Raw genomic sequence first — 13,966 nt, 5'->3', positions numbered from 1 at the left:
TAAAACTGGCAACTAATTAGACTAATTTTATGTATGTAGCAAACAGTCTACATTACACTAGGTTCACCTCACTCACGGCTAGCACCGATATGAAACCAGCCATAAGAGTTAGACACTTTTATGCAAAGACAAAGTGAGTGCTAGAGCTAGCTAGCTATGAGACAATAGAAGATATAGCTAGCTATCTAACTAGCTTAATAGTTGATCTTTTGAAAAGTTGGCTAACGTAATATGTAGGTCCCTACATAGGTCGCTGCATTTCAACCTAATGTGGGTCTTAAAGATCAAACATTGCCATCAGGATCTGCAGGCATCAATGTAGATCAAGCTGTTGTCATTCTGTCATTCGGTACTGCATTTTAGCAGGATCAGACAGCCAGGGAGAAAAGGTCAGCTGTGGAGCTGAAGTGAAATGTTGTCTTTAAAGATGAATAACTTTATGTTATAATGTGTAGCCCATATATTGAATGTTCATATGTATCAGCAGAACCAGAATTAAGTTAAGTCGACCAGTGAAGTCATGGGAAAGGTTGTGAAATTCAAATACAGTAACCACTGGCAAAATGTACATGTAGATTGCATAATATCAGCCACACACATATAATATACTGAGGTCTGTAGTAGTTCTTCACTAAGAGCACAAATCATAGACAATATGTTAACTAAGTAATATTAAATGAAATGGCTGAAGGCTGTATTTTTTGTTTTATTGTAGCAGAATCAATTAGATGTTGTGTCCACCAGGGCACTTACATCATATGGCCAAAAGTATGTGGACACCCAACCATCACACCTCTATGAGCTTGTTGGCCATCCCATTCCAAAACCATGGGCATTTGCAAAAACATATTTGTCCCCACTGGCGTAGCTATCGTGGGTGCGGCTACACCAGGGCCTGCAGTAGGTGGGAGGCCTGTGCTTGACCTGAATAAAAAAAATATATAATTAGATTTTATTTTTCTATGTGGTTAGACACAAAATTGTGTGTTTCACAGTTAGACCTCAGGATAAGCTTTCCATGCGTATATACTGCTTTGCAATTTTTCATCCTGGGAGAGGGCCAATGTAAGGACAGCTTGCACCCCGGCCCGGTGTCACCACACCACGCCAGTGTTTGTCCCCCTCACATTTGAAATCAAACACCCACCCTTGGCTTGTGAGCTAAGGTTAGTTGTAAAGTAGTCCATAAAGGTATGGCTGGCATTCAGTAAATGTTGGGGTGAAGCAAAATAGTTCTACCACTGCATCAATAACCTCCCCACCTCAAACTCTCTAACTTTCTTAATTCCCTCTCACTTCCCAACACTTTTCTTACCCTATATTCATCCTCCCTTCTTAAAAGTAATTATTTTTTTCTCCCTTTCTAATTTTGTTGACTTTTTTCACAGCAACTCCACAGAAGGTTAGGGTAATCAAAGATCGAGATGTTTTCCCATCACAGCAACTCCACAGAAGGTTAGGGTAGTCGAAGATCGAGATGTTTTCCCATCACAATGCTCACTTGACCAGAAAGTATACACCGACAGACACCTGCTGCGGGAAGAGTGCATTCCTCGACCAACAACAACAACTGAGTTGGCAGTCGCCAGAGCCTAACACAACTTAACATATAACCAGCACCTTTTGATCTACCAATTTACATTTTAGTAATTCAGCAGACACATTCATACCGACAAATTGCGGTTACCTGTCTTGTTACTGGACAGAACAAAAGTGTATTCACCTTGGCTTTCAGTAGATGTCAGATGCTCTAACCTAGCTACTATACCTGCTAACAAAAAACATACCTTATCCTGTACGCATCCAAATGGCATCCATTATATTTCACCATACAGGGAATAGGGTGGTGCCGGCACTCATGCTTTGTGAAAGGCCAGCATATATGCCTTTTCCAGTCTTCACAGCTTGTCAGTCTGAATTTTCTTTACTTTTGATAAGCGAGAGCTGATTCCAGATTTTTCCACTGTGTGTGTATGTGTTTGTGTGTATGTGTGTGTTGTGTCTTGGCACAGGCTACTTCCCTAAAAGCTCTCTGTGCCCCTGTAATACGTGAAGTAAAACAGAACAGATGCTCATCGGTTGTAAAACTATCACAAGGTTAATCACAGAGAGAGGAAGGGAGAGAGTTCTTACCAACATCGACATGGACCTGGCATGAAGTCAAATGTTTCTATGCTCTGACCTGAGCGAGACTGGGGAGGAGTAATCCATTTACCTGCCGCTTCCACTGCGTCTTCACATCTCGCCAATCCCCAAAGAAAGTCATAGATATTTAATAATATGCTCAGTCTTAAAGCTTGTCCCTTGAATGCCCCGCTGCCCATTTTCTGTGGCTCTCTCTGATCGACAGGTGTTTGTGTCTGTCTGTAATAGAAATTGCAACTTTTTTTCAAAGAAACACTACAGCTGATGTTGTCACGGGTCTAGTGAAATGCATCTGTAATAACACAGTAACTAACATCTAGCACAGGAAAGAGAAAATTCCCATAAATACAAATTACTAATGGATTATCTAAATTGAGACTCGGTGTAAAAACCAGTCCAAACGCAATGCACAAATTTAGTTAGTAAGCAGAATAAAAATGCATGGAGAGTGGCACAGATCGGCTGCGTGTGCGTGAATGAGTGTGTGTGATGAGTGGTGCACGAATGTTTGTTTAGGGTGTGGGTGTCTGTAAAAGCTCTACGGTGCAGACCAGAGCAAAGAGCTGATAGGCACTTAGTCTGAGGGCCTAGGGGTATAAGGGTTTTCTCAGTCTCCCTGTCCTGGTTATGACGACCCTGAACCGTCTCTGTCTAAGCTGCTTGAACAGCCCACGGCTTGGGTGGCAGAGGTCCAAGATGATCTTCATGGCCTTTCTGCGGCACAGTGTGAAGCAATTGTCCTGGAGGGCATTGTGTTTATGTCTGGTGTGTGCATGCATTTATGTAGCCCATTTTGTGTGTGTCTGTCTGTGTGTTTATAGAATGAAATGTGCATACCAGCTGGATGTATGTACATATGATGGATTGAGAAGAGCTACAGGAGCACTAAAGACTGGATTCATCATTCCAAATAAATGAAGAAAGAAAATGTGAACAGCCACTACAATGTTCCCTCCCTTTTGTTCTCTTTCTGTTGTTGACTTTCCTTCACGCTCTCTCGTTCTTTCATATGGCTGCTGCGGCTGCTGTTATGAGTTGGGACAGTCTGTCAGCAAATGCAAGTAAGCCTAAGGCACACTAGGGTATTATTCAATGAATTCCATCACAATTTAGCCTGAACAGATCGAAACACAGCAGTGTCTTAGCACATTTTCTTTTGACCCTTTGCATTGTCATAACCCCTTTTACCACCACAGTGTCCATAGTGTCCAAACAACCTTCAATGTTTGCCCATATAGGGATGTTGGCCAATTTCTCAGTTGATATTGTAACCCAAACTGCAGATTCCTGGGTGTCCACTTTCGTTGAGCAGCACCTGTACTTCTTAAGGAGGCTGAAGAAGACCTGTCTGTCTTCTAAGGTCCTTGTGAACTTCTACCGCGGCACTATCGAGAGCATTCTGATGAACTGTGCCACAGTGCGGTTTGGCAGATACTCCGTGGCCAAATGGAAGGCCCTGCAACGGGTGATGAAAACTGCCCAGGGTGATGAAAACTGCCCAGCACATCACTGGTGCCCAGCTCCCAGCCATCGCAGACCTCCAGCAAAAGCAGTGTTTGCATAGGGTGCACGGCATCATCAGGCACCCCTCACATGCATGCCACAAACTGTTTGCCCTGTTTGTCCTCCTACCATCAGGCAGGCCTCTTGGGACAGGTCTCTTCGTTCCTGCACCAGCAGGCTCAAGAACAGTTTTTCTCCATCTACTGTAACCCTGCTGAACTCTGTGACCCATCACTAACCATACGCATCCGCCTCTCAGGGACCTTGTTGCACTACTCCCATTGCACCACTGGACTCTGACACTGCTTTGTAAAGTTTTAGAAGGAAGGTTTCAGTTACATGTACATGTTTACCTCGTGAACCTCATTGCTGCTATGCCTGCACTTCAGTTCCACATGCCACCCTGCATCTTCAACTTGCCTTCATTGCACATTTAGAATTGCCATTTGCACTTGCATTTGCCTTCAGTGCGCATCTATACATTGCACATCTGTATGTCACATCTGTAACATACATTATACTTAATACTTGTACATTTCTGCCCTCTTCTATTTGCACTTCAGGTTAGATGCTAACTGCATTTCATCGTACTGTACTTGTACTTGTTCATTGACAATAAAGTTGAATCTAATCTAATGTGGTTATAAGATTAGACTCTCCACATTTCAACACTGTCAAGTGTTTCAACACGAGGCCAGTTTGATTAACCAGAATTTCTGGAAAAAACTAGTTTGAAAGGACGATAGGTGTTTATCTGACAAGCGTTGACAACAGTGTTGGCATTGTGTCAGCAGGATGACAGTCTTATCGTGGCTCTGACTTCGGCCAAGGCTGAGCGGTTCTGCACTCAGGGACACTGGATGTCCAGTCACACTACAGGCCATTTATTACACTTGCCTCCTATCAGATGGTAACAGTCAAAAGACTGGATAGTGCTGTGCTGTGGCCTCATTCATCCCCACATCAATGTACACATCACCGATTGCCATTTCGATAATGAACACATGCCATCGCTTACAGCACACATACCATCTATCACAGTGTATGCCAACTATGTCCTGTCCTCACACAAGGGCATTTCTTCTCAGATTCCCAGCACAAATACACGTTTAGACACACACCATCGTTAAAAATGTAGGACAATATATGCAAATTCACATCATACACACTCGCCTTTATTAGCTATACCTGCTTGTTAACGCAAGTAGCCAAAAAGCGAATCATATGGCTGCAACTCAATATATAAAGCATGCAGACATGTTCGAGAGGTTTCAATTGATGTCAAACTTTAAATTCAATCAACGGAATGGAGGTCAAACTTAAATCAAATGGCACAACATTGTGGATGTGGTATCGCTTGGGATTCCGGGGGTAAACCTAATGTCTGTTAGTAGCTTGTGCAACAGGCTCAATTGTGCAGATGGTACCTCCTCCTGCAGTCCCTTATACAGGGCTGGGAAACCAAGCATTTGGCCACATAGTATATATGTACTGAGGTATGCACAAACACAAGTGTGATGAATAAAGAAGATAATGACCAAAGAAGACAATGAATATCTTGAAATATATTAATGATGAGGAAAAATGCTCTGCAGGCCTGTGATGACTAAAGGAATGAAGGTACAGGCTTATTTTTGCTGACTTACACTCACCTAAAGAATTATTAGGAACACCATACTAATACTGTGTTTGACCCCCTTTCGCCTTCAGAACTGCCTTAATTCTACGTGGCATTGATTCAACAAGGTGCTGAAAGCATTCTTTAGAAATGTTGGCCCATATTGATAGGATAGCATCTTGCAGTTGATGGAGATTTGTGGGATGCACATGCAGGGCACGAAGCTCCCGTTCCACCACATCCCAAAGATGCTCTATTGGGTTGAGATCTGGTGACTGTGGGGGCCATTTCAGTACAGTGAACTCATTGTCATGTTCAAGAAATCAATTTGAAATGATTCGAGCTTTGTGACATGGTGCATTATCCTGCTGGAAGTAGCCATCAGAGGATGGGTACATGGTGGTCATAAAGGGATGGACATGGTCAGAAACAATGCTCAGGTAGCCCGTGGCAATTAAACGATGCCCAATTGGCACTAAGGGGCCTAACGTGTGCCAAGAAAACATCCCCCACACCAAATTCTGACTCTACCATCTGAATGTCTCAACAGAAATCGAGACTCATCAGACCAGGCAACATTCTTCCAGTCTTCAACTGTCCAATTTTGGTGAGCTTGTGCAAATTGTAGCCTCTTTTTCCTATTTGTAGTGGAGATGAGTGGTACCCGGTGGGGTCTTCTGCTGTTGTAGCCCATCCGCATCAAGGTTGTGCGTGTTGTGGCTTCACAAATGCTTTGCTGCATACCTCGGTTGTAACAAGTGGTTATTTCAGTCAAAGTTGCTATCAGCTTGAATCAGTCGGCCCATTCTCCTCTGACCTCTAGCATCAACAAGGCATTTTCGCCCACAGGACTGCCGCATACTGGATGTTTTTCCCTTTTCACACCATTCTTTGTAAACCCTAGAAATGGTTGTGCGTGAAAATCACAGTAACTGAACAGATTGTGAAATACTCAGACCGGCCCGTCTGGCACCAACAACCATGCCACTCTCAAAATTGCTTAAATCACCTTTTCTTTCCCATTCTGACATTAAGTTTGGAGTTCAGGAGATTGTCTTGACCAGGACCACACCCCTAAATGCATTGAAGCAACTACCATGTGATTGGTTGATTAGATAATTGCATTAATGAGAAATTGAACAGGTGTTTTTAATAATCCTTTAGGTGGGTGTATATTCCCCCTTCAGTCTGGCTTATCACAGAGTCACAGCCGAATATATTTTTCCCGGGTTGGTGGTCCCAGTGCCTTCTGCAGATCGTGGTGCTGTGGTCGGCCCTGCCCATGATAGATTTTTTCTTCCTTCCAGTTATATATTTTCTGATTATCAGTATACGTTAGTTGGAGGGAGGCTATAAGATATATGGTTTGTGTGGTGTTTTTTTATTTACTGGTTGTGATTTGTTTTGATCTCTTAGTTGGTGACAAATAAGTGACCTCACACACCCGGGACTACATCGGCAACACTGACAGATTATCAAGCTCTCAATATGAATATGACAATACTGACCTGCTTGTACAGGGATGGGTCTCTCGAGCAGAAACACTGTCTGTTTCCAGTGGGTCTGGTCAACATGTGCCCCCGTGGAGAACATCACCTGTGATTCATAAGCCGTTAGTCTAAGCGCACTCAACATGGTGTCCATCAATTCAGCACAGTTAGGAAAGAGTGGGAGAGCGAGTTGTTCAGTTCAGTGACACAAATTTTGGTGGCTTGTCTGATAATTGCCCAAGTGTTGTAGAACAGTAACAGGTCCCAAAGTCTTATACTTACACTACCGTTCAAAAGTTTGGGGTCACTTAGAAATGTAATTGTTTTCCATGAAAATATACATGAAATTTCACCCCATGCTCCCTGTACCACCTCCTACAAGTCGGATTGGCTTGATGGGCACTTCTTACGTACCATACAGTCAAGCTGCTCCCACAACAGCTCAATAGGGTTGAGATCTGGTGACTGTGCTGGCCACTCTATTATAGACAGAATACCATCTGACTGTTTCTTCCCTAAATTGTAATTGCATAGTTGGGAGTTGTGCTTTGGGTCATTGTCCTGTTGTAGGCTTTTTCTTTGCAACTCTGCCCAGAAGGCCAGCATTCCAGAGTCGCCTCTTCACTGTTGATGTTGTGATTGGGGTTTTGTGGGTACTATTTAAGGAAGCTGCCAGTTGAGGACCTGTGAGTCGTCGGTTTCTCAATCTAGACACTGATGTATTTGTCCTCTTGCTCAGTTGTGCACAGGGCTTCCCACTCTTTCTATTCTGGTCAGTTTGTGCTCTTCTGTAAAATGAGTAGTACACAACGTTGTACGAGAACTTCAGTTTCTAGGCTATTTCTCCTATGGCATAACCTCATTATCTCAGAACAAAAACTGACTGAAAGTTCTTTGTTTCTGGTCACTGTAAGCCTGTAATCAAACCCACAATTGCGGATGCTTTTGTGGGTTTGATTACAGGTCAGAAGGTCAGCTTTTTTTCTTCTTTAATCTGCACCATTTTCAGCTGTGCTAACATAATTGCAAAAGGGTTGCATTGCCACTGGAACACAGGACTGATGATTGCTGATAATGGAGTACGCCTTTGTAGATATTCTATAAAAAATCTGCCATTTGCAGCTACAATAGCCATTTACAACATTAACAATTTCTATACTGTATTCCTGATACATTTTATGTTATATTAATTGACAATAAATGTGCTTTTCTTTCAAAAACAAGGAAGTGACCCCAAACTTTTTGAACTATACCTTAACCTTAAACCACATCCCATCTAATAAATCTGTACTTTGATCCTTCTCAACATGTGCTGTAGACTGGAGGTAATTCACTTGATATAATTCATACATCTACACATAGCCTTAGTTCCCATTAACTGAGGTGGCATAGCGTTTGACAGCTCAGCAGTTCTGTTCCAACTCTAGGTAAAATTGGAAGTGCAATTAAAATACATGTCGGCATTGGTTCCGAGCGGCCGGCTTCGGCGGGTAAGTGCTTACATCAGCAGTCAGGAAGAACGCCCTGGCGTCGATTGCCTTCCAACACCCTCAAGGGACACAGGAGAATGCCAAAGCGCTAACTTAATTTGGACGCTGTTAAACGGAAAGGCTGCAGAGCCAGCACCGGCTGCTTACCTTGTTGCTGCAGTCTCTGTCAAAGAAAATGTCAAAGTAGCCAGCGATAGCCTGGAAATGAAATATGAGAGGGTTGTTAGAATGTGTCATTTCCCACAACCTGAGGGCTGAACATGTTTGGGTAACCTGGACCACGTGCATTACTTCAAGATCTATCCTTTGTATAGGCCCAGGTCACTGGTGCACTATGCTTCACTCAGATTGCTCTTCTCAATCAAAGAATATATGTAAGTATCCATGCTTAGGGCATTTATTTGCAGAATACATTTTTCTAAGGTTGGTCAAGGCAGAAACGGTAATATAAATAAATAGCACACATTGTTTATGATGAACCCTCTTAATTTAAGGCAGCGGTGACTACTTACCCTGACTACTTTTCGCAAGGAATTAATTTGTCTATTTGAACAATGTTATTTCATAGAACACTAAATGTAAATGTCCCTACCAAAACAGTGATAAAATAAATATTTGTATGTGTTGTGAGGGGATGGGTCCCTCTAACAGAAGACCCCTTATAAAACAAACATTTTATATACTCTACAGTTCAAAGACAATTAATCCACATCCATAAAATCATAACTAAAAACACCCATCACCCACTAATCAATGACAGCTACATGATCTCTCAGTAAAACCCTTACAAAAACAAATTAGAATAAGTGTCCAATCCTAAAAAAGGCACTAAATTGTTTTTATTAAATGTTTAAAGGAAAACTTACAAGACGTGGATATCCGTTTATTAAATTCAATGTTAACAATTAGCAATTGATTTCCCACTGTAATAAATGAATTACATTTGAAAACATTTCTCATGGCTTTTTCTGAATTCAACGAGACTTCTTACACCTACAGAATGATGCTGTATATCTACCTGTCATAAGAAATGCAGACCAGGTTTTTAAGCAACATTTCTAGGGGGTACCAAACTATTAACCCACGGTTACTGAGTGGGTAGGTGTGGCTTGCTAGTTAGTCTGCTTATTCCAACAAAGAACAACATTAATTCAGCCGAGTCAACATGTCCCATGTGTTTTGCCTAACCTCGCCTCAGAGGCCTACCGGCTCAAAATACATGAAATATGTTTAGGCAGTTACCGACAATACATTTTACATTTTGCTGACAATTTAACTTTTGTGGGTTACACATAATTAGCAGTGTTTGCATTTTTCTGGTGGTAGGGTCTGGGTGTAATTTTAAAGTGACATTTATCGAAAGCCATGTCATGACCTAATGTTTCCATGTATTACTGTTTACTTTATTGGGTAGGAACATGTTCATACCACAAGAATGCATCATTGTGTGAAACACATTTTAAAAAATGTATGTGAACATGCCCTCTCATTCTATTAAAGGAAAACTTCAAAGAGCATCTGGAAGAGCACCCTGTCTATCTAGTACTTGAGAACAGAGAGCACTTGAGACCTGTAAAAATGTAAGCTTACTTGTGCTATGGACAGGGAACCGCATTATCAACACATAATATTGTGTTCCAGTCCTCCAAAGTACACTACAGAACCCCAAATTTTCTTGAAAAGCAACAGTGAACTTCCTTACTTGCTATTCAGTCAAAATAGAACAAGGCATCCCTGTCCAAAGCCCACACTGCTGCTCAAGATTCCGCCTGAAGAATCCTCTAGGGACTTTTTCCAGTTACATCTTATTGGGGTTTTAGTAATCTGTATAAGCACTAGTTATCTGTATAAGCACACTGTGACAACTGATTCATTACATTTCTTTTTTGTTTTGGTTAATTGATTGAAGAACAGATTTTATACTAGACACTATTTTAATTACTTTTTGGCCACAGGCATTCATTTTGCTTGTCACATTTGTAAAGTAAACCAATTACTTTTCAGTCCTAAGATATAAAAAATACTTGAGTGAAAAACAATTCACACGACTTAAAAAACTGAAATCACAAAGGTACACATACACACCCTGGAGCTGACTGTTCTCAGAAGATGTGAGATGTAAAAATCACCCCTCCAGGCCTGTTTTTCTCACCATTCTCCCCACACCGACAGAAGAGAGGCGCTCTATCAATCTCTAGAGCGCACTTGTAGTGGCAATGATGCAGAACTAATAGCTTTTAATCCTGACGCAGCTGACAACTTGGAGGCCGGCTCTAGCAGACAAAGAGGACCAGAATCAATGCAGGAAGAGAAAGAAAAAGGGGACAAAAAATACAGGCAAACAGCAATGAAAGAAGGAGATTGTAAAATAGGGAGAGAGACAGAGATAGTGGTAATATGACTATTGAGAGGGTGGAAGCTGAACATGGTGGGCCATGAAGGTATAGCAATCCTTGAAATAAGCAAAACCAGTATAGCCACCACAGATCAGTTTGGTTAAGCATTCCCCTCTAAGCTCAAAACCATTCACCATCTGAGGATATTTTAGCAAGAGTGTGCCCTGAGAAGGAAAGGCTGGACACACACATATGCACAAAAACACAATTCTAGGTCCATACTTCATAATCACTGGGCCGTCATCGACCCCATGTTCCACACTGTCCTCAACGTTGTGTTGTACAATCAGCCTTTATCGATTCAGACAAGCAGGGCGGGAACCTAGGACTGGCACTAACACTGAACCACAATGGGAGAAACAGGCCCAAAGTGGGGAAAAAGGAGCATGTCAACCAATGCAATTATGGCTTTTAATGAACGCCACAGGACGCTCAGTCGCAAGGTAATTGGGAAATTAGGCTTAATTGCTTGTCAGGCAGAGCAAATTCACCTCATGCTGGTTTCCGAGGTAGAATTTGCTCCCGCCTCTCATCACCGATGACAACAATTCATAAGCGAGATTGATTGTCACCTCTGCATCGTTCTGCAACTTTTCGACCGGAGACACAGAGAGAAAGGGGAAGTTTATTAAAACTCCAATATATTAAATGTACAAACAACTCAGGATAAGTTTGTACATTAGGTTTCATCTAGGAGCTATGTATGTCTTAATTCATTAGATATTTACGGGTACTAATACATTATACAATAGTTTATGTTCGTATAGTTATTGGTGTAAGCATGCTCTAATATTTGTTATTAATGTTTATTACCTGTCTCTCTTGCTTTAGATCTGTCTCAAAATATTTTTTCGAAACAGTTGATTGGTTAATGTTGTCCACTCCCCCTTTTTTTGTTTGATTTAAGTCACCTGTACACCATGTTTGTTTTATTCACCCTGAAGAAGGCATGTGAGCCGCAACATGTTGGTGCATTTTAATGCCATAATATTCTATTAAAGGCTTTTTTAAGATAATCTGAGAAGATTGCCATGGATGTTGTTTGCATCAGTTGTCATCCAATTAATTATACCATGCTGCCCACTGAGCATCGTTCCTACTACACCTGGATGCCAAAAATAGTGATGACACCATTTTCGCTTTTTGCAACAGTATAAGTTTGGAAATGCCAAGTGAGTTGAGCAATTAATGTTATTTTGAGAGGGAAGTAACCTAATGGTCAAGTGTGTTGGGCAGGTAATAAATGGTAAATCTAAATCTAAAATGTTAATTAAAATGTGAGTCACACATTGATTTGGCACTACTACGCTTACCTTGACACCAATAGTAAACAGAAAAACTCCTCTAATCTTGGAGAAGACAAAATGTTGACACAAATGACTGAACATTAGACCTGATACCTTCAGTGCTCTCGTCCTTATTGATACAAGAAGCAGGTTTCTATCATCTACATAAGAGTTCTACAAAAAGTGATGTTGAAAAAGATGTGAAAGATGAACATGTACCAGAGTGATGGCAAGATGAAATTGTAGAGAAAAAAGAGAAATGTTTTCCATGATCAACGGCATGCTGCCAAGTGTGAAAATATTGTGAAGAGGTTCAAGTATGAAATATTGTGAAGCGGTTGTTATGGCTTGGCCAGGTATGGCTGCCACTGGAACTAGCTCACTTTATTGATGATGTAAAAACATGAATTATGATAAATTCATGAATTCAGAAATATACAGAAACATCTTGTCGGCACAGATTTAACAAAAAGTCTCTAAACTAATTTCACAGTGCATCATTCCACAAGACAATGTCCGCAAACATACACCCAAAGCAACTATAGTCAGGAAAAAAAGTGGACAGTTCTTGACTGGCCTAGTCAACCTCCAGATTTCAATCCAATTGAACAGGCCTTAAATTTGGTGAAGACAACAACTGAAGATGTCTGCAGTAAAGGCTTGGCATAGTATCACCAGAGAAGATACGTAATGTTTGCCACAGTCAAAGGGTCAAACACTTCAGAGATGAAATAAAACATTTTATTGTTGTTTATTTTCTTTATTTCTCCATGTATAAACGAGGAAGAGGAGGAGTTACCCTGTCCGGACACACCATGTTCGAACATAAGGATGCTCATAAGTGTACGTGGTACCAGAGCACCCTAGGCCGAAGGTCGATGATTGATTTTGTGATCGTGCCATCGGATCTGAGACCGCATGTTTTGGACACTCGGGTAAAGAGAGGGGCTGAGCTGTCAACAGATCACCATCTGGTGGTGAGTTGGGTCAGGGGGTGGGGGAAGACTCTGGACAGACTGGGAAAACCCAAACGGGTAGTGAGGGTGAACTGGGAATGTCTGGAGGAGGCCCCTGTCCGAAAGATCTTCAACTCACACTTTCTGGCATCCCTGTGGAGGTTGGGGGCATTGAACCTGAGTGGTCGATGTTCAAAACCTCCATTGCCGAAGCTGCGGCGGGGAGCTGTGGTCTAAAGGTCTTAGGTGCATCAATGGGCGGAAACCCTCGAACACCCTGGTGGACACCGGTGGTCAGGGAAGCCGTCCGATTGAAGGAGGAGGCCTTCCGAGATATGTTATCCCGGAGGACTCCGGAGATGGTTGCAGTGTACCGACAGACCCGAAGGGCTGCGACCTCTGCTGTGAAAGAGGCAAAACAGCGGGTGTGGGAGGAGTTTGGGGAAGCCATGGAGAAGGACTTTTGGTCGGCACCAAGATGTTTCTGGAAAACCGTCCGCCACCTCAGGAGGGGAAAATGGGGAACTATCCAAGCTGTGTACAGTAAGAATGGGACACTTGACCTCAACTGAGGAGGCAATTGGGTGATGGAAGGAACACTCTGAGGAACTCCTAAATCCCACTAACACGCCCTCTATAGTGGAGGCAGAGCTGGAGGTTGATGGGGAAGCATTATCAATCTCCATGGCAGAAGTCACTGAGGTAGTCAAACAACTGCACAGTGGCAAAGCAGTGGCAAAGCACAGTGGTCAAGGATTGATCCGTCCAGAAATGTTGAAAGCTTTGGGTGTGGAGGGGATGTCTTGGATGACACGCCTCTTCAACATTGCGTGGAAGTCGGGGAAAGTGGTGGACCGGGGTGGTGGTTCCCCTGTTCAAAAAGGGGGACCAGAGGGTGTGTGCCAATTACAGGGGTATCACACTTCTCAGCCTCCCTGGGAAAGTCTACTCAAAGGTACTGGAAAGGAGGGTTCGGCAGATAGTTGAACCTCAGATTGAAGAGGAACAATGCGGATTCCGTCCTGGTCGCGGAACAACCCACCAGCTCTTTACACTTGCAACGATCCTGGAGGGGGCCTGGG

General features: G+C 42.4%; 1 protein-coding gene across 1 annotated transcript in view; it reads right to left on the bottom strand.

The window, feature by feature from the left end:
• prmt3 (protein arginine methyltransferase 3) overlaps positions 1-13,966 on the bottom strand; it is a 162,882-nt gene that overhangs the window by 8,415 nt on the left and 140,501 nt on the right. Inside the window, exons 14-15 of the mRNA XM_010905180.4 lie at positions 8,394-8,444; positions 6,775-6,862 (exon numbers count right to left, since the gene is read on the bottom strand). Of these exons, the coding sequence (XP_010903482.2) occupies positions 6,775-6,862; positions 8,394-8,444 (139 nt within the window). The remainder of the gene's footprint in view (positions 1-6,774; positions 6,863-8,393; positions 8,445-13,966) is intronic.

This window comes from Esox lucius, chromosome 2 (assembly GCF_011004845.1).
Source record: "Esox lucius isolate fEsoLuc1 chromosome 2, fEsoLuc1.pri, whole genome shotgun sequence".
NCBI lineage: Eukaryota > Metazoa > Chordata > Actinopteri > Esociformes > Esocidae > Esox > Esox lucius.
The sequence above is the reverse complement of the archived record's forward strand: the minus strand, read 5'-3'. Positions and strand labels throughout refer to the sequence as shown.